The 25,688-nt window shown below is 36.0% G+C and overlaps 1 protein-coding gene across 1 annotated transcript; it reads right to left on the minus strand.

The window, feature by feature from the left end:
• Positions 1-425: 425 nt before the first annotated feature.
• Positions 426-2,125, minus strand: LOC111917274 (extensin-3). Its single transcript, XM_023912961.3, has 3 exons — positions 2,002-2,125; positions 1,809-1,893; positions 426-1,733 (listed from the first exon to the last, which is right to left on the minus strand). The coding sequence occupies exons 1-3, from the start codon at positions 2,014-2,016 to the stop codon at positions 694-696; spliced, it is 1,140 nt and encodes a 379-aa protein (XP_023768729.1). The 5' UTR covers positions 2,017-2,125; the 3' UTR covers positions 426-693.
• Positions 2,126-25,688: the final 23,563 nt, after the last annotated feature.

Below are 25,688 nucleotides of genomic sequence, written 5' to 3' on the forward strand. Positions count from 1 at the left end.
TATTTTATGAATAATGTGGAAATGATATAAGATATCTTAAGCTCTATAAAATTCAATTAAGAATATCCAACGATAAGTTCAACAAGAGAGTTGAATGAGATGACAAATATATTTTTTATTCAATGGATTAAACTCTAGCATAGTGAATGAGATGACAAATATATTTGTCATTCAATGGATTAAACTCTAGCATAGTGACATGTCACGTTAACATTCAATGGATTTGAAATTCAATGACCATAACTCTTCAAATGAAAAAGAAAAGTGTTTTAATAAATGGAAAAACCTCTCACGAAAAGGCATGCATGTAAAAGGTGGCTTCATCGAATTTGTAAATCGGAGGAGTTTCGATGAATTCGAAATTGTTTTTAATTTGTTTTAAAAGTTTGTATATCTGTCGTATCATCTCACCGGGCTGTGTTAAATTGCCATACTAAAATAATTTTGAATATATTTATTCACAATAATGAATTGTATTAGCCCTCTCATCCACATAATGAAGCATAGATTCTTCCTGCACTTACAAGATAAGTATCGTATTCTTCCCCATCATCATCATCACATGCGCTTCTATGGAGATTAATAATGTCATCTGAATGGTGTTAATCAATATTTTATTCTCTCTTAACTTCCTCGCCAACCTCCTACCCACACAAAAAAGTGCGACTTTTGCACAAAAGTCCCTCCATTCCTTTACACAATTGTACATGCATTTGGATTGTCATCACTGAAAATGGAGGTAATGTTACCATTCACGTTGCTACTATACTCGTCACCGTAATGAGTATACCGTGTTGGTGGCTCTGGCCGGCAGTAATCTGTGAACGGTTGTGGTTGTTGGGCTCTAGCGTACTGTGTATACTGCACCGGTGGTTCAGGTCTGCTGTAATGCGTGTATTCTGGTGAAGCTTCGTGTCTGCTGTAACGTCTGTATTCCGGTGGAGCTTCTGGTCTGCTGTAATGTGTATACCGTTGTGGTGGCTCCGATTTTGCATAATGTGTGTCTTGTGGTGGAGGTTCTGGTCTGTTGTAATGTGTGTAACGTTGTGGTGGTTCCGATCTAGTGTGATGTGTGTGTTCCGGTAATGGTACTTCCGGTTTCCTGTAATGCGTGGAGGGTTGTGGTGGCTCCGGTCGGCTGTAATGTGTGAATTGTGGAGGTTGCCGGATATGTTTATATTCAGTGATATAAGGTGTAGGGTTGTATGTACTATATCGGTGGTTCACATGGATTGGGTGGCGTTGCGGTAGCTGATCATGCTTGTACCCTGGACTAGGTGAATTCGAGTAGTGTTCCAAGGACGCATTATAGACACGATCATGACTGTTTCTATAGCCATGGTCTGGTGGGTAGTGGCTCACGACGTGGACCTCTTCAGCTTCTTCTGGTATATGTGTTGGTGTAGAGTCTGTAGATGGAGGTTCTTGCGCCGCCGCCGGTGGTGGTGGTGGTGAATGTGCTGGCTCTGGTGTTGCTTCTGGAGGTAGATTTTCTGGTTGTTTTGGTGGTTCAAGTACTGGTTCTGGTGGTGGCACTGGTTCAGCTTGGGGTGGGTTTGAAGGGTCAGGAGGTGGTACTCCGTCTTCTGATGGTGGTTCTGTTGGTTGTGTTTCTGAACAAATTATTGCAGCTTTTCTTGTTTTTTTGATCGCCTTGACTATCTTCTCAGGATCCGCCCACCCTATTATTGTTAGCTTCTGTTGAGGGATGTCGATATAAATATCAACTATGCCTGAAATCATTTAGCGCACTATCATTAATTAATAGAACCGATGGGTTTATTAAGACCATTAATTAAGTTACTTACCATTGATGCCATGTAGAGCCTTCTTGATCTTCTGAACACACCCATTACAGTCTACTCGAACTTGTATCTCCGTAACTCGAGGTTTCTACATGCATATTCAATTATTCATATGAGATATTGGAACTATAAATATAAGATTTAATGTAATTTGGACTATTAGAATGCATAAATTGAGATGGTTTTGAGATGATACCTCCATTTCTGACATCGTATCGTGTAATCGTGGTCCTCGTGAGAGAGGGGAGAACCCGAGAAGAGATGGTTTGTAGGGGGGAGGTTGAAACTAAAGAATCAACATGTGGCTTTTATTAGTGCATGGAGAGCGAATATTTATAAAAAAGGCATTAGGTGTGAGACTTCCTATAGAAAGTTAGAAACTAGATTCTGTGTGTGAATATAGAAGAACGATATAAATATAATACATCAAAAACATATTATAAATAAAAAACAATAATGATTTTATAAATGTTAATTTGTCAAGTTAAATATTAGATCTTGTAGAATGAAAAAATAACGTATTTTGGCACAATTTTAGTTGAATTTAGTTTTTTTCTTTTCCCTGTAATATATATATATATATATATATATATATATATATATATATATATATATATATATATATATATATATAGAGAGAGAGAGAGAGAGAGAGAGAGAGAGAGAGTTAGGTTCATCTGAGATGGCCTAATTTTGTGAGATCGTGTGACGCATTTTTTTATTTTTTTTTAATTTTTTTAGCATTTTAAAATTATTTTTTAGAATATGTACAGTGTAATATTCTATTAGAATATTTCACGTATTTTTCAAAAAAAATGGAATTTATTTTTATTTTTTTTAGTTAATTCAAGTTCTGAAAATAATATTTAAAAAAAGAATTTTTAGATTTTTCCATTTATTCTGCATTTTAAAATTATTTTTTAGAATATGTCAGTGTAATATTCTATTAGAATATTTCACGTATTTAAAAAAAAACGGAATTTTTTTTATTTATTTTATTTTATTTATTTTTTAGTTTTTTTAGTTAATTCAAGTTCCGAAAATAATATTTAAAAAAAGAATTTTTGGATTTTTCCATTTATTTTGCATTTTAAAAATATTTTTAGATTTGGTCTCACGGTTTCACAAAATTAGAATGGTCTCAAATGAACCTGAACATATATATATATATATATATATATATATATATATATATATATATATATATATATATATATATATATATATATATATATATATATATATATATATATATATATATATAAGGATTATATTTATTTATTTTGGTTCTATAAAAATTGTCAAAATGATATGTAATTATTTGACGAACTTGATTTATATATAAATAAATATAGACACATTTATTGTTTTGAATTTGACTCCATTTAAAATTTTGAATTATATTTAGCTTTTATAATATGTTTTATATTAACATTACTCTTATTGTAATGTTTTATGTGTGTATTGGGTTCTAGGTGTCGGTGTCTAAAGAAAAATGAAGGGTTAATCAAAATAAAATTTCCTTTAAAAGAAAGCAATTAATGACGACGAGCAAAAGCCAAAAGCTATTACAAAGTTGGCCTTGCAACTTGCAAGCCTATAGATAGATAACTTTGGTATTTTAATTAGCATGTTACTTCTATGATGTTTGAGAATTGAGACCACAAAACCATATATATATATATATATATATATATATATATATATATATATATATATATATATATATATATATATATATATATATATATATATAAACATTAATTATATATTTATTTGGATATGATATTAGCATTAACTATACTAAAATAGACAAAAGTTGGATATCAATGTCATAAAAGATGGCATTACAAAAGTAGGAGATGGAAACATGGAGGTAGCACGTATGCAACAATCTTCAAGGTAAGATCTATTGCTATGACACAAATTTGTGAGAACATGAATCACTCTTCAGAACCAGTGGTTCGATCGGGCTTCTTATTCAACTTTTTTTTTTTTGATTCGTTTTGGTTTGTTGTTCCAGCAACTTTTAAGAACCAATTAACCAGCTGGAATTCGTGATTCCATCTTTCTTAATCAAATGCTTTTGGGTTTCTAATTTCCAGCCAATAAATCTCTTGAACATATTTAATTTAGTTGTCTTTTGCAAAGAAGCCGGTAAAAAGTCTTGTTCTCATCAATTAAAGTTCCATATGATTGGGAATTTTTGTAGCTTGCATTTGTACGGGAGTAGAGGGTATGGAATCAAACCATGTTTCTTATGTTCTTATAAGAAAGATAGATAAAAAACTGAAGAAAAATATAGAGAAAACCGCAAAGTTGGTTTTTGTGTTTTATGTTTTCTTTCAATTTAGTCAAATAAATAAATAAATAAATAAAAATAAATTGCACCACAAGTCCAAAATGATTTTTTTTATCATTTTATCAAAAGTTATTTTCTTTTTCGATTAAGATTATCATATTTATAAAAAAAACTTAAGCGGGAGGGAGTCCTAGCATCATCTCATCCTTCACCACAAAATAATGGTTTCATACCATACATAAGGAGTGGTGCCACAGCCCACACTTGAAGGTTTTTTTTTAATAAATAAAAACTTTATTGTTTTAAAAAAAGATAATATTTTATTAATTAAAAATAAAATTACAATTAAATTGCATAACTTAAAAAAAATAGAAAACCAAACAAGAAATATTAAACCTACAACTTAAAAAAACACACATCAAATGATTAAAAACTTAGAAAAAAAACTAGAAAATTAAAAACTATTAGCATAACGTTTTTTGACGTCCTCCTTCATCATCAACGCAACTTGAAGCTCATCCTCAGTCAATTCTGATATGTTCCGGTGAGTTTTTTTGATTGGTAGACTTTTTGGAGGATGACATTTTGAAAGGTTTTTGAAAGAAAAAGATAACAAAATATGAAGTTTTGTGAGTTATTTTGGTTAAAATGGTTGTGTATTTATAGTGTTAGTACAAAAAAGAAAAATTAATTTTCAAAAATTTTGACCGTTCCCAACGCTAAGAAAGAAGCCATCCAATCACAAAGCCCCTCCAACCGCTCCCGCCTGGTGTCATACCCAAACCGCAGTCTAAGGGTGGTGTTTTGGTGCGGTACAAACCATGACCACTCCCACTGATCTTATATGACGACCATCATGGCTTCCTATTGCCAATTAGCATGACATCATGTTAAAGTGGCTTCTTTTCCATTAAAATCACACAAATTAAAAATAATCTAATTTGACCACAATAATAAAAATTTTGTATTTTTCATTTTTTTTTAGCAAAAAGATGTCAAAGGAGTTTTCTCACTTTTTTTTTCATGTGTTTGCCTCCATCATGTGTTTATGGTTGTTGTTTCATGTGAACATTGTCTTATAAATGTTATATATGTTTGACTTCCCTCTTTCTCTCTCACCACAAGACATTCTTGGAGAGATCTACATGTATTAATAGTTGTAATAATTTTATTCACATTAAATTACCTTTTCATATGTTTCTACATGAGTTTTACATTCTTTCTAATATTAGACTACTTGGTTCTGTTGTGGACAGGAACTGGTATAGGATGTCGAAAAGCCACATGTAGAAGAGGGATCTTCGAGGAAGATGAAGACGGATGGAGGAGGGTTGAGCGTCAGAACTATGGGCAGTCTAAAGGTAAGAATCATGGTGCAGGAGAGTGGAAGAACATTACGACAACCTTTTTTGTTTCTAATCTTCTAGGGGGTTGTGATACCTCTAGATTGTGGAAGGTGTGTATGCCTTTTGGTTGCATTGTGGATGTTTATGTTGCTAAGAAGAAAGACATAGTGAGTGGCTTTTTCGCGTTCGTTAGATTTATAAGAGTGGGAGATGTTAGCAAACTGATATCATCTTTAAACTTTGATGGAAACAAAATCAAGGTAATTGTGACGAAATATGGTAGGAAAAGTATATAGGGGGGATCTTCTTGATGGGTTATGAGCACTGCATCAATCCTAAGGTACACATGCAAAACCCTAAACTTTAGATCTAGGTTTATCTAATTGTACATGCAATAATAATCCAAAGCTCTCAAACCCTAGATCTAGCATACTATGAACGAAATTAGGGTTTAGATATTACCTTTGATTGTTATGTAACAATAACAATCTATTCCTTCTTTCAATTGGCTTCTGAAACCTTAGTGCCTCAAGTGTTGCACCTCTAATGGAGTCACAAATACCATAAACAATAAGGATGAAGACGGAGAAGAGGAGAGGCACCCAAAACGTCTAAAAACCTAAGGAAATCAGTTAGCCATGTTTTTGGTGCCCTAGGGGTCCTTAAATAGTGAGGCTATTAGGATTATCTAACAAGGAAACCCTAATTTGACTGCTTAGGCCCTAAGCAGCCCATGAACTCCCTCCTTAGAGGCCTTGGACGATTTCTAATGGGTTTCCCCATAAAATTCGTTCACTCCTCTAATATGGAGTTCATTAGCCCAATATTCAACTAGAGTGGTGTCCCCCGCTATGCGGGGGTTAGACGGTTTAAACATTCATACTTAAAGATTACGTATGTTCACTAATTGGAATGCTTTGATGGACTTGTCTTGTCAAATTGAAATGGAAAATGAAAAAAAAATCCAAAAACTCTTAAATAAAAAACAATAATGTATATTAAATCAAAAGAAAAAAAATAAAAAATGTATGATAAACTGCTCACTCGGTCGATGTCAATGGGCAAACCGAACAGATCTGAACAAAAAAAATACATTAAGAAAATGGATATGCAAAATATAAAGGGTTTTGGGATAAAGTTCATCGGGGAGATGGAAGGGATATGCAAGATGGAAAGTAGGAGTTAAGTCGGTAAAAATGTGTTCTCTTTTATGCAACAATCCCTTATAATTAAGAAAAAACCACTAAGTTTTTTGTATTTCCAAAAAAAATCAAAAATTGACACGAATTCAAATTCATCAAAATATATAATGTTAACATTCTCACAAAATGTTGACCATAACCTGCCATAATCACATCATAATACAGATCATAATAAGGAGCCTACAAAAGATCGGAATTAGTGATTCCGCCCTATAGAGGATTGGTGATTCCGGGGAAAAGGAAAAAAAAAAAGCTTACAACTGATTGATTTCGAAGTTCAAGTTGTGGTCGCTGTGAAAGAGTTTCTTCATTTATTGGAAGTACGTCATGCTGAAAATTTTGTTGCTCTTATGCACATGTATCCGAGCTCAAGGGTAAATCAGTCCATCAATATTATGATAAATAAATATGATCCAAGTGAAGTGAACATGTACAACATCCTAATAAAGGACTTACTATATCAAAAAAGTTGATATTATGAATAAGAAATATGAAATTCACGGTAAAGTACATTGCTATTACCGGAAATTTGCCCTAAATACAATTGCAAGAATAAATAATTAATGAAATAAAAGTAATTAATTAATCATATACGTAATATACCTACCTGACATTCATTAACATGGAACAATTTCAAACCAATTTTGAATGAGATGAAGTTGAATTAATTTTTGCATTGCTTGAGTTCTGAAATGAAACGAAACCGATTAATAATATAATAAATTTTATAAAAAAAACTGATAATTGTAACGACCGAAAAATTCCAACCAATTTAAATTTTTCAAAAACAACCCGATTTCATTAACTTATTACAAAAAGGTTTTCAATACAATTTATTTAGAGTATTCCCAGAATCACATCACAACATAAACATGAGGAGCGGTACGATCACTCCTTCGCCTTGCCACGGTCTCCTGAAGAACCTGAAAAACATAACACCACAACTGTAAGCCCGAAAGCTTAGTGAGATATCCCCAAAATACCAACCACATATACCATACACGCATAACATGCCACATCATATCCGATCACAGAACAGCCATGCACTTCGGGTCTACTGTGTGACTGGTTCACCGAACCGGCCAACAGTCCACCTGGTCCACCCTCCGAGTCTAGCCATATACATCGAGTCTGCAGTGTGATTGGTCCGCCCGCACCGGGCCTTCAATCCACCTGGTCCACTCTCTGAGTCTACAGTATGACTGGTGCGCCCGCACCGGGCCTTCAATCGGCCTGGTCCACTCTCCGAGCCTCGGCACGTCTGGTCCGCCCTTTTGGGACCTACAGCCTATCCGGACCGCTCGCTGGGCCTTCGGGACAACCGGTCCGCCCTGGGTATCTTGGCCTACAGCACAAAGCAAGACCCGCCTCAACCCAACTCCAATCCACACAACCATGTGCACATAAACATACAATCATATAACAATTCACAGTCAACAAGCCGATCAAACAGATCACATAACATATCATCATCCTAACCAGGATACCGACCTAACCGGTCACTAGCATAGCATCACCCTACATATCAGGATACCGACCTTAACCAGGTCTCTAACATATACCATCCTAGCAACAGGATACAAACATATCAAAGCAATAACATAACAACAAATACATGGATCTCAATCCGATTAAAGGTCGGCCTTGGTGCCTTAGACCCTGTTGATATAGTGAGGATAACTCACCTCGCACTGCCGAAACTCTGAACTGAAGAAGCAGATTCCCGAATCACCGCCTCACTGAAAATCCCGAACTAGCCAACATAGCACAGATAATCATTAGGCTAAGCACAATACCCTTCCAAGGGTAAATTGACCAATTTACCCTTAACTCATTCAGGCCCAACACCGGATAAACTCTCAAGCCCACTAATGGCCCAAAGTCCAGAAGTCCAAAGCAAAGCCCACTATTGGCCCAATTTACTAAATTGGGCCCACCCCACCAAATGGGCCTAAACTCATGATCCATAACAACCAATGGGCCCACAATTGTAACGCCCGGGTTTCAGGGCTAAGCATTTTTGTCAATGTAATAGTCTAGGTCAACTCTTGTAACTCTTTTTTTGAAGTAATAAAAATGAAATATTTGAGTATTATGTGAATTATGTGTATTTATGTGCTTATAATTTAATTATAAATGTATAATTAATAAATAATAAAAATAAGCGTCAAAATTAAAGTATAAGATAATCCCAATATCTCTACATAAAGTTGTAGAATATGTCTCAAGGTTTCCGTACATATAAAGAATGCCGAAATCCGAGTTATAACGAAGAAGTTATGACCCGTCGAAGTTTTACGGCAAAACCGGCACGGCACCGGGAAGCGTAAATAGTGAATTTACGATAGAGCGAGATTTAGCCTTAGCAATCTAAACAAAAGTTGTAGAATATGTTAAACTAAGAGCGTCGATAAAAAGAATGCCCAAATCTGACTTCGTATGAGGAAGTTATGATTTTTCTAAGATTCGGCTTAGCAGTGCACGACCCGAAACTCGAATTTTAGTTCGAGCGGTTTTTGGCCTACGCAACCTAAATGAGAGTTGAAGATCTCATTAATAGGAACTCAACGGTAAAAAGATGGACGAAAACGGAGTTCGTATGAAGGAGTTATGAATTCTTCGCGGTCATTTAACAGTCTAAAGGCCTCCTACTGTTAAATTTGAGATCGGTCAAGAATTAGCTGACGGAGTCTAAACGAAAGTTGTAGAGTACGTCTTCACCTACGCGTGGATATAAAGAACGTCAAAAACGGAGTTCGTATGAACGAGTTACAAATTATAATAACATATTTACGTATTAAAATAAAGTATAAATCATGTATACGTACACATATATATACATATGTATATATCATTAGAAAGGTATCGACGATGCGGTCATTATAAGACTAATGTTGAGTTCTTTCGACATTAGTTTAGTACAAATATCATTAAATCCATTTATAATAGTATTATAGAGGGGTGTTTAGTTGTTTATATAACTAAAAGGTCATTAAGTAATTATGGAGGGTAGTTTTTGAAAATTCAATTAGTATAAATAAGAGCCTTGGGCTCTCATATTTCTTGCACCATTCTCTTGATTCAAGAGTCTTTCTCTCCTTATCCCCCGAGCATTTCGGTCCCTCGTGATTCGACTTCTCTTTCTGTAGCTTAGTATAGTAAGGTGAGCGCTGAAGCGCTGCACGAATCTTTCTTCAAAAGATTCAGCGACGAAGTTCTGCCCCTGCAGAGCCCGACTCCTAGCTAAAACCCCCTTGTAAGTAAGTTATGCTTACCTTATTTTAATATAGCTTATATTTAAAATTAGTATTGTTATTATGAACTTATAATAAATATTTGAGCTATTATTATAACTTATATAAGTGTCGTTATAATTTTTTTTTTTTAACTACTCGCGGTACGGGGAATCTGGTTTAAAGGGCCGCATAGGGTTGTTGGATTTCAGAAGTGCTATATGCCAAAATGGTCCTGCCCTCCGGTGTTTTATGTCTGGCCCCTGTCTGTACATAGTGGTTGGAAAATATTGTTTAACGCTTATATAATAATAATAATACTAAGACTAATAGTTGGTCACGGTAAATATTAGACTAAAATTTAGCGATAATAATGTTAGGTTTCGTCGAAGGAAAATAGAATCGTTAGAAGCAAGCGCTGCCCGATTTTGGAATCATCACCTTAACAAGTGAGTGCATAGTTACTTTCAGCTTACACATAGATATGAAGTATTTTATATAAATTACGTGCTATGTGTGCATATTATCTGAATACTTGCTATCTATGCTGGATGAACATTGTTATACATGTTTTCAATGATTTAAACTGTATATGTATTTTATATCTACGAAAATGTTGGGGTAAAACATGGGTAGATGTAATAGCTGATGTGTGATAAAATGATGAGAGGCCTCGATGTTGATGTTGTTGTTTCTGTCATCTAGCGGAGTATGGATGACGACCACGGACTCTTCTAGACAGTCCAGTGGAACACTAGCAGGCTCGCAACCTGTAGGTGTTTGTGAACGATGTGTTCACCGGTGTACTCCATCCCCCACATGGTTGCCTTTAGGACATTCATTGTTGAGGAATCCCCTTAGCAGTAGTGTCCGTCCCGATGATGATCCTTAGGCTAGGTCCCTTATGATAGGTGTTTAGGGACGTAAAGTGAGGATAACGGGAACGGGTAATCGGGTTATTGTTGATTGATGAAATTAATAAACTTATTTATTGTGGGTTGAAAACCCTATGTGCTCACCAGGCTCCCAAGCCTGACCCACTCAGTTTTATGTATTACAGGTAGTGGCGCATGAGCATAGATGTGATGTTTTGGACGAGGGATTACGGATATAGGCCTGTAGATATGAAATAATGTAGTAAGGCTTATATTGTACTGTTTATGCTTTTGATCTGTACGGACATGACATCCCAAGTCTTTTAATGAAATACATTTCTATGGAAATGCTTTTGATAAATCTTTATCACATTTTGTTTTGGGACAAATTCCGCAACACTTTCATTTAAAATGTAACTCTGATTTTTAAACAAAGCATAAACAAACCGGTCTTTTATGGCCGTGATTTTGGGGATGTCACAACAATACTCTATCCATAATGTCCAGTCACAACCTAAAATCCACCAGCCCAATAACAGCCCAAACTATAAGGCCCAAATTGAAAATGCCACAGATGGGGTACGCTGGGCGTACCCTTCTTGGTACGTTGGGCGTACAATAATGCTCGCAACATGGGATTGGGACACTGGCCCGCTACGCTGGGCGTACTCATAGGTTACGCGGGGCGTAACCTCACAGCTCAACAACATCTCATAACGTCTTAATGGTTTAAGCTCCTAAGCCCAAACTTCAGATCCTTAGGCCAAATATGCCTAAGATTCATAAAGTCTCAAACTTTATCACTTGGGACATCCATAAAGCTCTTAATCCAAGGTCTTAATCCATTAAGACCCACATATCTCACACATGGAACAACCACAGCCCTTGGGACCTCATTTTTCTCACTCAGGACCTCTCCAAAGGTTTGAAAGGACAGATAATCTCGACCAACTCAAAACATGCATCAAGATGAGGACTTTTGGGACAAGAATGGTGTCAAAGCTTCACAATACATAGATCTACACAATATGAATGTCAAGCAAGAAGCTTTATACCTCAAATAGGCTCCAAAGGATAATGTCTTCCCAGATCTATAAGCTCCAACCGTTCCTCTCTTTCTTTGACAACTTCTCCTTTCTTCCTTTATGCTCTTCTTTGTTAATCCAAGCTTTTCAAGACCAAACACACCCAATCAAGGAGGTGGGATGGCTATCTTAGGGTTTCTGAGGTTAAGAGGGTGATTATGGAGGCTAAGGAGGAAGCCTTTATGTTCTTTATATAGTGGTTGCCTTAAAATTAGGGTTTTGGGGATTTTGAGAGTACGTTGGGCGTACTCCCCCAAACACCCGCGTTTCTTTCCTCCACTACGCTGGGCGTACGTGCAGCTTACGTTGAGCGTACCCAGCATGACCTCTTTTCCATGCATGGTCTTCCCTTTCCACTTTTCCCATAAAAGGACCATCATTACCCTTTCTCTTAAATCTCAGGGACTCATTCATAAATACTTTAAGAACAGGGCATTACAATAATTAATTAAGTTAATAAATTAATTGAGGTAGATAGAAATCGCTTTGAAAAGCTTCTAAGCAGGATAATTCATGGGTGCATCCACCATTAATTTCACAAATATGATCTTTAATTTTATTAAAAATCATATCGGTTTCTTCTGGCTTTCCTTCTTCACATTTATTTTGCAAGAATTGGCATCCTTCCAACTTTACAGGTGTATTTGCACCCTTTCTCTTATATCTGAAATAAGAAAATTGGAATATGCATTAAAAAAAATTAATGAAAAGAATCAAAGTGAAATTTTTGTTAAATGACCAAAACACCATTTAGTAAAAATTTTAAACAAAATAATAGAATTCCTATTTACTGAAAAATTTTTTTATTTTATGAAACAATTACTAAACATTAAAATAAAGTAATATGACATTAAAAACGAAAGAAGTAAAAGTAGGATACTACAAAAACCAAATCAATAGAAATATATTGCCATTTCTTGCAATTACATAGTCAGGTAAGAAGTTTTCTTATTTGTATGCTGCTTAAAGTAGGTGCTACTGGCAGAACTCAAAGTAAAATATTTTTGAAGTATTTCAATAACATCTGAATTCCTTTGAAGCTCGTCCCATTCTTTCTCTCGTGATACCAAATGACTGCATATGAATTGCTTTCCACTGAAAAACTGACCTTATAAAACTCAATAGTGAAAAACTGACCTTATAAAACTCAATAGTCAATACATGTAAAACCATTTCAACATTAAAATGCCAAACTACCTTCTTACAACCTGCTGTCAGTAACTTTCGACTCTGTTTCTTCTGGACATCAATGTAAACTACACCCCATCCTTTTGTCATTTTCGATCATTTGTTAATCTATGGTATTTGTAGCCACTTGCAGAAGGGAAATATTATTGATTATAATTGTAATTTTTTGTATATTGAATTGGCTTCCACAACTTTATGAATATTTCCATAGAAAGTCGTTAATCCACCTTCAACCCCATCGGCATCTGGTCATTCAAATGATAAATAAAGTAAAGAAAAAAGTTACACATGAAATGAAATTACAAAAAAGTGACATCAATCTTGTTATTCGAATTATGTGAAACCTTGTCAAAATTATGGAATGCATTCAAAGGGTTAGCATACAAATAAACAATAATAAGCAAAAAGAAGTACATAAAAACCATGTATTATCTTAAATCTTCTTGTATATTTATTCCCTTTTTTTATGTTTACAATACATCAATCTAAATAATTTTAAATATTTATTAACATGTAAAAAAACCAACATACACAAATGATGATCTTTAGTAAAACCTCAATTTGAGTGAATTAATGATTACCTCCATTTAAGTTGTCCCTTCTTATCTTATCACTTAAACCTAACATAGATTAAAAAAAAAAGAAAACGATTAGCTCTCCTACCTAGCAAATATTTTAACAGATCGATTTTCTCCAATCTTATAAACTCAAATTATATACAACTTCCCCAAACCAAATGCAACCTGATTCAATTCCAATACAGAACTGCATGTTACTATGTTGGCAAACATCACCAAGAAAACATGAAGCTGTAATATCTTGAATGCAAGCCACGTTAAATTCCAAACCATATGCAAACACATATATACAAAATAATCATGAACTTGGTGCTTAACTGGGATTGTAGGGTGCAAAAGACTAACATTTTTCATGTAGATATGACAACATTAATTGACATAAATTTGACTTATACAACAATTATCATGTAACCACATTTCATCGACCACCTTTAGGGAACATCCAAAATCATCACACTTCTAATAGATTGTCCTAACTCCCGACCTATATCCAAAATTAAAAACACTTCCATCAAATTCATTCAGAAAGAGTACGATGGAGCACCATTAATCAAAATATAATATCAAAATGCATGCTAATTAATATGATAGGATTGTAGTACCTGTACATCTTTCTCAAGATCTTCAAATCAATCTTTTTCTTCCCACCGGGGGTGGGAATCCAGAACTCAGAATTTTGAGAAGAATTTTAGCAAATTAAAAACAAAATGATTCAATTTACATAAGAGATATTTTATGGGGTTATACTTACTGCTCTAATTTCACAGACTCAGTTCCTTACATTTAACTCTAAACATGGTTATCAGTTCAAAATTTAAAAAATAATAATAATAATAAAGCTTACTCACGATAAATGACGGATTTTAATTACACAAACAATGAAGAATCTTATTAGAAATCTTTAGAAAATGTCAGAAAGTGAGGTAAATGGATGTTTGAATCGACTGAATAGGGTGAACCAAACTGACAGAAGTAGTAATCAATTGGAAGACTGAAATCATTCCCTAGGTCGGTTCCATTTGGAAGTGCCACTTCAAACCCTAGAAAAGTATTCAAAAAAAGATTGAATTTTCAGAAGTAAAATGTCAAGTGAGTCAATAAATTATGTAAAATGACGAAAGAGAAGTGGATACTATCTTAACTTGGTGGCTGAGACTGAGTTATCCTGGTGGCGATTTTCACAGTCCACCAAAATTGTATAAGGAAAACGGAAATCTAGACTCTTTTACCTTCTGCCTTCTAGAATTGATTTAGGAATCCCTTTACCTAAACACGTTTCCAAAACTTCAATCAACCAATCTTCGTGACCAGCCTTTGCAAATTTTGATGATGCTGGAGAATGAAATCGGGGTAGGTACCTGGGAAATGCAAACCGTCTCTCTTTAAGATGTGAAAACCCAAAATCAAACCACTAATTGACGAAGTATCATGTCAAATGCTTAGTTCATTTGGAGCTCGATGGGAAAGAAATTGGAGATATTGATGATGGCGGAGAAAGAATATGGTGACGGTGGGCAGGACTTCAAGTCTAGGAAACATAGCAGATAAGCAGATAAGGGTGATGGTGGATGATTCAGAGCATTTTTTCAGTGGAAACGATCTATTGGACACGTAGCAGTGATGTGAAGCGGTAGAATCGGTAGAGGAAAACACGTGGTCTCAAATAAAAAAATATCACAGGGGGCAAATTGTATTTCCTAAAAAGAAATGAGTGAATTATGCCAAAATGGTTAGGAAGTTACTGTAGCTAACGTAGGAGAAATTTAATATATATATATATATATATATATATATATATATATATATATAATTATTGACTAGTATTAATTAAACAATATGATTTCTCATTTAATATATTATTCTCATAATATATTAATAAATCATAATTAATCCTCTCTCTCCATAACTCATCCTATCAAGTTGCTTTGGTAAAGGCAACCCAAAAGGACCATGCACCATTGGGTCAACTACATACCAAAATAGTTATGGACTTAGACACTAATCCAACAGTCTCCCACTTGGATAAGTCTAATAACTATTCTGCATATGACTTCAGATCCTGATCCGTAATCGTAGCTTTCAAAAGTCGTTGTCAACTCTGATCTTATCAGAAGCGCGTCCTTTAGATAAGGGATCATATATTCCTCCATTCTAGATATCGTATAGACTGAGACATGGATTTAAATCATTCTATCTGTTTATATATTGTTTCCCGACTTCCGATTTATGAATACTGACAACAAACTACAATTGAACACATCAGCTTAGTCTCGGCTTGGCCAAGCGCTTAGGGTGTCATCACTAAATCATCGAGGGGCCCACATATATCGCTTTTATCCCACTTTGGGTAAAAGGAACGAATAAAATTTGACTCAATGCTCGCTTGTACTCACTCACCGAATTACACACAATAATACGTTTTATATCACCAAGTTACTAGTGTGTTTACATATTATCAATGTGTAACCGACTCGCAAGATACAACTTACACATCTCGGTTTCAAGAATATAAGATATTATCGTCTCACCAATCACTCGTGATAAAATCCATGAAGCGATCCAAGTGAGCGTGGGTTTATTCCAATACTCTAATCTTATAGCAACACTCATGAACCCTGCAGCAAACTTTTCTTGTGTCTAAAACACTCTAGACAATCTACAATCAGATTCATGACAGTCTTCTTTCATTCCTACTTCCAAAGAATGAACGACTGTGGAGGGTTTGAATAATCTCATTATTCGGGAAGTCAAAACATGCAAAGTGAAACACAAGAATAATACTAATCCTATATGGTCCCTGTAACGCCCTGTTCTAAAATATTCGTTTATGGAATTTTAGAGGCCAAGGCCAGGGGCGTTTTAGTCCTTTATTAATTTGGAGTTATTATTCGAGAAGTTTCCGGGTCGGGTTATCTTGTTAGAAGCGTAGGATTTCTCGCCACCTTTTTGTGGATATAAAGTTCATCAGAAACGGATCTAGAACGAAGGAGTTATGATACTTTGAAGATTTGGCGAGAATGGCCCTTATAGGGAAAAGTTTGCATGGAAGGCCCTCCATTCATGTTTGGAGCACGCGTGGGTACGCCCAGCGTAAGCTAGGTTACGCCCAGTGTAATGAGGCAGCTTGGTCGCGGATGTCCAAGGCGTACACCCAACGTACCAGGAGGTACGCCCAGCGTACGCTAAAAGTTATGAAACCCTAATTTCGGATTGAGCACTATATAAAGAACATTATGGTTCCAAACCTAGCCCCCATATAAGCCTCCCCAACCTCAGAAGAAACCCTAGAACGTCCCTACCTTCATTTTATGAGATCTTGACCTTGGAGAACCCATTTTGGTGGATTAAAGCTTAGAAGCAAAGAGAAGAAAATTGGCAAGGAGGAACCTTTGAGGCTAGAGCTTGTAGATCTGGGATAAGTGCTTCATTTCGGACCTTTGCAAGGTAAAAAGTCTTGAGCTTGATGATTAACCTCTTAGATCTCCTTAGTGCAAGTTTTTGGACCTTTTGGTCCCAAGATTGGGACTTTATGACTTAAGCTCGTTTCTAAGACCAGGGTTGCCTCCCTTAGAGTCATATGAGTCCCAGAAGCAGTAAAGTTTCGACCTTTGTGGTCCTATTAAGTCCATGCATGAGATCTAGTCCCCTTTATGGAAGTAGAAGAGTGTTTTGAGACTTTGGGTTGGTTTGGGCCATATAAAGTCACCAAGTCAGTGACTTTATGGCTTAATGCATAGAATAAGACCTAGATCTAAGTTTATGGCTCTTGAGTCGGAGTATTAAGCACTTAAATGAAAAGTGTCTTAACAGAATGAGTACGCCGAGCGTAATTACAGGTACGCCTCGCGTACGCTCTAGCAGGCCAATACGCTAAGCGTATATTAGAGTACGCCCTGCGTAGCGCAGTCAGTTGGGCTTATTGCATTTTGGGCCTCGGTGTGGGCTGAGTTGAGACTTAGGGTCCTTGGGCATTATTGGGCCATCAGAATTCAGTTGTTAAGGACCAAGGATTATTATTGGGCTTGAGTAAGGTCCAATAAAGGGCTTTGGGCCCAAAGGAGCAAATTGGGCCATTAGTGGGCCTTTAGCGGAGCCATAGATGGATTTGGAAGGAATTGAGGGTTTGGGCTATATTGTGACCCATGCCATAGCAGGGGTAAAATGGTCATTTTACCCATCAAAAGATTCCCCTTTTGATTTAGTGTTTGACTTGTCATGATAGCCGGAGAGCAGCCGGGACAGTAGTCGGGGATCTTTCACTCAAGTTTTCAGCAGTCAACATTTCGAGGTGAGTTTCCTTCCAGTAGTAATGGGTCTAAGGCCACAATGTCGGCCCGTTAGCTAGCATAAGTTTCCGGACTTCGGTTCGATGCAGTAGTTGGTATGTTTGATGCCTTCGTGGCTCAGACAGGAATTATGTGTTATGTGTTCCGGGTCACGGCCTGATGCAGTATGCAGTATATGTGTGTCCATGTTAGTTGATATGTTTATGTTATGCTTGCTCAGTTAGTTCCAGACTTCGGTCCGATGGAGTTAGTCCGGACTTCGGTCCGATGCAGGGGACAAGGTCCCAATCAGTTTTCAGATTTCGGTCCGATGCAGGGGGCAAGGCCCCAGTTAGTCCGGTCTTCGGCCCGATGCAGTTTCCGGACTTCGGTCTGATGCAGGGGACATGGTCCCAGTTAGTCCAGGCTTCGGCCCGATGCAGTTTCCGGACTTCGGTCCGATGCAGGGGACATGGTCCCAGTTAGTCTGGGCTTCGGCCCGATGCAGTTTCCGGACTTTGGTCTGATGCAGTGGGCAAGGCCCAGTATGTGCTTTATATGTTGTATGGTATGTGGTAGTTTGGGGGAGCTCACTAAGCTTCATGCTTACGGTTTTCAGTTTTGGTTTCAGGTACTCAGTTTTCAAAAGAGGAGCTCGGAGAGGTTGCAGTGCACATACCATAGTCAGTTAGTCTGGGGAATGTTTTACTCTGATAATGAGATTATGTTTTGAATTTAATACTCGAAAATTATGTTATGACTTATGATACGTTTTTATAAACATGGTTTAGTAATGTTTTAAAATAAATTTTTAGTCGTGATTTTTGGGTCGTTACAGTCCCAAACCTTTGAGAATAAATAAAACATTTTATTTAATCACCATGTTGATTACTCATTATTTGTTGTTTCGGGTAATCAACTTCTTACTTGAATTATAACAACAGTTCTCCCATGCTCTTATCATGCACACTATGTTTACCTATGGTCCTTAATTTGTGAAATAGATCAAATGAACACATTTCCAATGATGCTCATTTCACAATTCCTAATCCATTAGTGTAAGAATACAAAATTCTCGAGACCACTAGAATATGTTAGATTCTAACATTTTATGCAACAGTCCTTTCATAATATCACAGCGCCAAAGTCACCAGGACTTTCCCAATGAAATTACAAAGGGCTCTATTGGAGATTGTTACAAGACAATTATGTGACAACCCGAAACTTCTATCCTGTACAATTGGTCGATTATATCAATATTAAACTCGATTTTATCACCTTTTAACATCGTTTAAGGTCTTGTTAAAGTATTCTAAGCCTTATACTATCAAAGTTTGGGTTCTAGGTCGAGTAATACCAAGTCATAGTACAACATTCGGGCCATACACTCTCTTGGGAGGAGTGTACGGCCGTACACATGGGTGTGCGGCCGCACACCCACCCCTCAACCGTACACCTATCTCTATATGTAGGAGGAGACCCCTTCATTGATTCTTTTCCCCTTTTGGCTACACACTACTTTCTCTCTCTAGAATCTTCATATAAGGACCCTCCAAAGGCTTTAAAAACGTAAGTGTTCCATCATCTAGCTTGTTATACTTGTAAGACTTCCTGATCTAAGCCTTAATTCATCAAGTATCATCATGTTCTTCATCCTTTGAAGGTGTACGGTCGCACACCTTCATAAGGTGGTCGTACACACCTTAAAGGCTCTCCAAAGTGAGATTTTGGCCTCCATCTACTAGTTGGACTTGGTATTAACCTTGAAGCACCTCAAAAACGACATTTTGAGCATATATGAAGAGTGTACGGCCGCACACCCCTATGTACGGCCGCACACACCTCCTCATGACCGTACACCCACTTTGATGCTCATATTTGGCCTCAAACTTGCAATACCACTCAGTATGGGACCTAGAACACTCCTTGGATGCTTGTAGGACCTTGGAAACACCTCAAAAGCACTCCCCGTCATGAGTGTACGGACGTACACTCATGGGCCGTACACCCATGGCCGTACACACCCAAAGGGTGGCCGTACACCTCCCTCACTCGATCACAAATGGTTATGACACTTAGTTCAAGCATTTCTAGGTCCTTAGGGTGGTTTCCTGTCATGTTTAGTCATGAAATACCCTAATCTAATACATATATGTGTTACTATATGTTAATAGGATCCACTTGCGTACAAAACATCAGTTGACACTCAGCATCCACACTGATCTTACACTCGAATCCTACGTCAAACTATGAGTTCATACCCCTATGTTTTTCCGAGTTTTCATGTTTTCAGGGGGGATACAAGTGAAAGTACAAGGAAACTTGTGCTCAAAATATATTATTTTGTCTAAGATAATTATATTTTCAGTATGCTTTTAACATGGAGAACAGTTTTTACCAAATGATTAAGAAATCAACTCGTAGAAACAGTTTTCAAAACTAGGGTAACAAACTCATGAATCATGTAGTAAAATATATTATTTTATATGGGATTCATGCAAATCATAAACAGGATTTTCAGTATTATTACTTGTAAATTTGTTAGTCTAATGTTGGAGACACGTCCTTGGTAACACTCCCCCATAATCTGAGTGTAGGACTAACACTTATGACCAGAATCTCTTGTTGGGAGAGCGTGACTGTTGTGTATAGATCTATACGAGACTGACTATCCTGCACCTGAACTGCTAGCTACAGTTAGGCAGGAATGCCTGGGGTGACAAAGTTATAAAGGATGTTGGCCCCGATACGTGCCATATCAAGTTAATGTATGGTTATGAAAACTCGCAACATAGATAACAGAGATTTACTTTTGTAATAATGAATCAAGTGAACTAACCTCAAAGTGATAACCGATTTGATTACTAGAGGGTATTAATAATACCTTCAGGATTTAGTTCACCATATTTTTATTAGTTTTATTTATGTATATAAACTATGTTTCCAAAATAATGTAAATATTCATATTATAATGTAATGGTTATGTTTACTTTGATTACTATGATGCAATTGTTGTGATACTACGCATGACGTCATCCACCCCCGGACGTTTCCGCCGTTTGTTATCATGGTTCGGGGGCGTGACAAATTCCATAGTCATGAAGTCTCACATTCAAAGTACATTCCTTTGAACATCCTTCTTGCATAGAAGTTTCTAATCCAGACATAGATTCTCAACGTCCAACTCCCATTAAGGAAACATTTCCATATTTGCCATATGACAACTCATTAAATAGAATCTTATCTATTCATAATGTCAATATGGTCCATCTATGACTATACTTTCAACTGTCCATAAGCAACCAATCCTTGGCGAACCTTAGATTGTCCTTAATAGATGTTTAATTATTTTAGTCAAAACCGGTTCTCTTTCCTTTTTCCCTCTAAATGCCCTAGGCATTTGGAAAATTTTAGAATGGTCGAATATTATAGCGTATGTAATCGATCCTATACCCGAAGCGTATGGGATACAATTCATAAAAAACGTGATACTTTATCAGTTTCTTACTATAATATCGTCATAATATTTCTATTCTCCGTGTTCTCAAAATTCGAACTATGAAGAGGGATGATGTAATCTTAATCGTATTTTGAGAATGCAAATAATAAATATACCCTTGACTAAATACAATTAAAATTTCTTGATCTAAGCTTTTAGACTGGAAACAAAGTATAACATTCTCTCCCTTAATTATAGCAAAAACAACTTTTCAACCCCTGCAACTTTGCAAAGTGGAACTTTTGTTTTTCTATAATTAATATTGCCAACTTGAAATACTTAAATAATAATCATGCTCCCACTAACATGATGATTATATCCATTCCAACATAACATTTATGCTTCCACTAGCTTTGACATGTATTCAGAAAATAGTTGGACTTCTAGAAGAAAATACTTATTGACTTCCAAAGTTCATATTTCGAATACGATGTGCTTCGATGAGCCTTTATCTATGCTTCTCAAAATCACACACCTTTCCTTAGACAACTCATACGTGTGTCTAAACTAATTCAGAACTTATATTACTAAGTCCCAAATGTTCAAACTAATTGCCAAATCTTACAATTCGAACTATGAAAAGGGATGTCGTAATCATAATCGAATTTGAGAATGCAATTTACATAATCGCTATCTTCTTAAAATCTCTCTTAGTGAAAGCGTTTGCTCACAATTATTTTCATGAGGGAGAGAAACCTTATGACACTTAGATTTCATGGTGTATGTGTTCCTATCCATGTGAATTTTCCATAACCATAATCGAAAGATAATGTTTGTGACAAATTCAAAACCTTATGGACAAAACTTGTTCATTCTTAATTTCTTGTCATCAAGGGTCCCACCATTGCTTCCAAGTTATCTAGCAGCTCACCTATGCAGTCTATTGAGAACTCGTATAACTCATATGCATAATCACTCAACAGGGTTGGCACAGAAATAGAATTTTGTCAACACGATAGGTTACAAACCTCAAGTTGTGTGCTAGTGTTTACTCTTGATTAGTTCTTGAATCTTTTCAATATCTTCAGACTCCCACTGACCTCTTGACATATTAGATTCTCTTATCAAGAAACATTTCTTGATAAACAAATATCCAAGAGTTAGTGTGTGTCTATATCAAGACAAAACATTACACACATTTGGTCTTAGTTGGTCTTTGTCTTCACCAAGACATCACAACTTACTAATTTCAAATGTGCAAGAGTAGGAAAAACAATTTTCTACTTCACATTTGATGAGTGTGTGTCACTCAATTCACAATCTTGGAGTACGATTCTAAGACTTGATTTTTGAACGGAGTATGACTCATCCTTTTGATTTAACCATTTAACAATTTCCGATTCCTCTTTCTTAGCCATACTAGTGCACTAAGATCTCCTTAGAGGATCAATTGTGATATGCTTCTTAATCATTAAAATGATCACAAAATTTGATACAAAAGTACTCTCCCTTCTTCTTAGATTTGAGAAAACTTTTATCTTTCTGCCTTCACTATTCTTCTTATTCGTTCTGCTATTCATTGAAACTTTTCAATTATTCAGAATTACACTTAACCTTGCAAGTATAACCACATTTACCAGACTTTTGGTGAATTATGACGAATAGTTTCATCATTATTTGTGGTGGACTTGACTAGTGCACAACATTGTGTTATAGTCCTTTAGTCCTTCACTTGACTCACATACTTGTGTTATCAAGGAATTAGTCTTAATTTCCTAAGTACCAAGATTTCCATACATCACATGAGTCAAATTATATGATTCCAAGTTTCTGTCCAATTGAAACTTAGGTGATGGGAATCTTTCCTTACTTAGAAAATTTTGACATTACCATGAATAACATAACTAAGAATCACATCCATTTATACAAATACACAAACATCAATTTTTCACAACGATTTCATTGCAAGGATATATATATATATATATATATATATATATACACAAGACAAATTAAAATTTTATTTTATTCATAAAAGCAGCGGAAAACACGTCCTTGCAATGCAAAATCAACTGAAAAACTATGTAATCAAATATTCCTAACAAATATATAAATATATCATAACTTCCTAGCTCAAAATTTGATCTTTGAACCCATGCGATCGTGATCCATTTCTTCATGATCAGACTCATCTTGCTCTTCAATCAAGCTTCCTCTCTTTTCTCTGATCCTGCAAAACATTCAAATGTAATCTTATCACATTATGTCTTAAGAATCAATGAATAGAAACTTAATGGAGTTAGATAGTGGATTTTACTTGAAGTATAGCCATACTTCTTGACTCTCCCATCTCTTAGATTCTTCAGGCCCTCTGGGCAGCTTCGTATCCAACGCCTCTTCTCTTGGCAGCAGAAACAGGCGGCTTCTTCTGGAGCAACCATGGAAGCATGGTTGGTTGAATTACCGGACAAATATGCTCCATTACTTTGCCAAATCATTTCTGATTCAGCAGCAATAAGCATGTAAGTTAGGTCGATGAGGGTTGCGTCAAGATCCATCATATAATACTCTCTTATGAACTTATCATATGATTTAGGGAGTGACGGAAGAACCCAGTCTATAGCCAACTTCTTTGGAAAATATGCACCCAACATTTTCAACCTATCGATGTGTGATTTCATCCCTAGGACGTGAGCACACACGAATTTTCCATCTTCATGTTTTATTGCCAACAGGGCTTGAGTGATTTTGAACTTTTCAATTCTTCGATCTTGTGGGTTTGGGAGAACAACAGAAGGAGGTGGAGGAAGTGAAACCAAGCTAGTCCACAATGCAAGGATCGATCTTTCACCTTCATTGTGTGACAGACTTTCACTTTGAGTAGGAAAACCTTTTCCATAGAATTCGGGAAGACCATGGTTAGATCTTTCACCTTCATATGCCCCTCGATTTGTGACTGAGATGCCGAGGATCACAAAACAGGGTGTGAATAACCATGCAAACTTACATGGTTCCCGCAATGTTACAGCTACCTATTCGATGTGCCGGTTAACCATACACGCTCCACCGAACTATAACAAACATTGAGTCACCCTTTGCTACCTTTGCTTAGAACCATTTAGTGTGCCGGTTAACCACACACGCTCCACTAATGTCCTCGCAAACGTACAAAGTGTAATTTCATGGAATTGCATCAAATTCACTTTTTGCCTAAAGTAACTAAGATTGCGAATTTTGTAAAAACATTTAGTTACTTTATACTTCATTATACTTTTAATGGAAAGGGTTTGCCCTATCCTACCCGTTCGACTAACGTCCCTCCACCAATCAAGGAAGCGGTGTGACATCCCCAAAATCTCGGCCAAAAAAGACCCGATTTCATTTATGTTTTTTAAACATTTTCAGAGTAAATCCTTTTGATTTTAAAAGAGATGCGAAATTTGCTCCCAAAAACAAAACATGATAAAATAGATTTTTATCAAAACATTTCATAAAGAAATATAGTTTCATTTCATAATCAAAAATCGGGATGTCATGTTCCGATACAGACCATAAAGCATAAACGATAACATTACAAGTCATTCAACAAATATATATATATACAGACTTGTAAACAAAACAACTTGATGATTCATCCATCTTATGCCCTTGCGCCACTTCCTGTAATACAAATAAACTGAGTGAGTCAGGCTTGGGAGCCTGGTGAGCATATATGGTTTTCAACCCACAATAAATAATTATATTTAATTCAACAATCAACAATAACCCGATTACCCAATTCCCGTTATCCTCACTTTACGTCCCTAAAATAACATCTATCTCAAGGGACCTAATCTAGGATTTTCATCGGGACGAACATTACTGCAGAGGGGCTTCCTCAACAATAAGTGTCCTAAAGGCAACCATGTGGGGGATTAGAGTACACTGGTGGACATCAAGCCAACAACACCTACAAGTTATGATCCTGCCAGTGTTCCACTGGACAGTCTAGAATAATCCGTGGTCGTCATCCGTACTCTGCTGAATGACTAGAATAACACCAACAACGAGGCCTCTCATCAATTTATTTCATTGCACGCCAACTGTCTACCCATGTTCTACCCAACATATTAGTAGATAAAAATATACATGTTTTATACATAATTTGAAAAAAAAAATTTGTATAACATGCTCTTTCAATACTCCATCCAAATAGCAAGTAATACGTAAACACATAACAAGAAATTTCAAGGAGAGTCATATAAGTCTATGTGTTAGAAGGTAATAATAATACCCTCACACAACTTGTATTCTTAAATACATTCAATGATTACTTGTATAATATCGTGTATTTGAAAGGGGCTATACACTCACTTGATCAGACAATACTA

Source organism: Lactuca sativa, chromosome 3, assembly GCF_002870075.4.
Source record: "Lactuca sativa cultivar Salinas chromosome 3, Lsat_Salinas_v11, whole genome shotgun sequence".
NCBI lineage: Eukaryota > Viridiplantae > Streptophyta > Magnoliopsida > Asterales > Asteraceae > Lactuca > Lactuca sativa.

Coding starts and splice junctions, on each gene's coding strand:
- LOC111917274 (XM_023912961.3), bottom strand. Junction 1,734..1,808: donor GGCTCTACATGGCATCAATG/GTAAGTAACTTA, acceptor AAATGATTTCAG/GCATAGTTGATATTTATATC.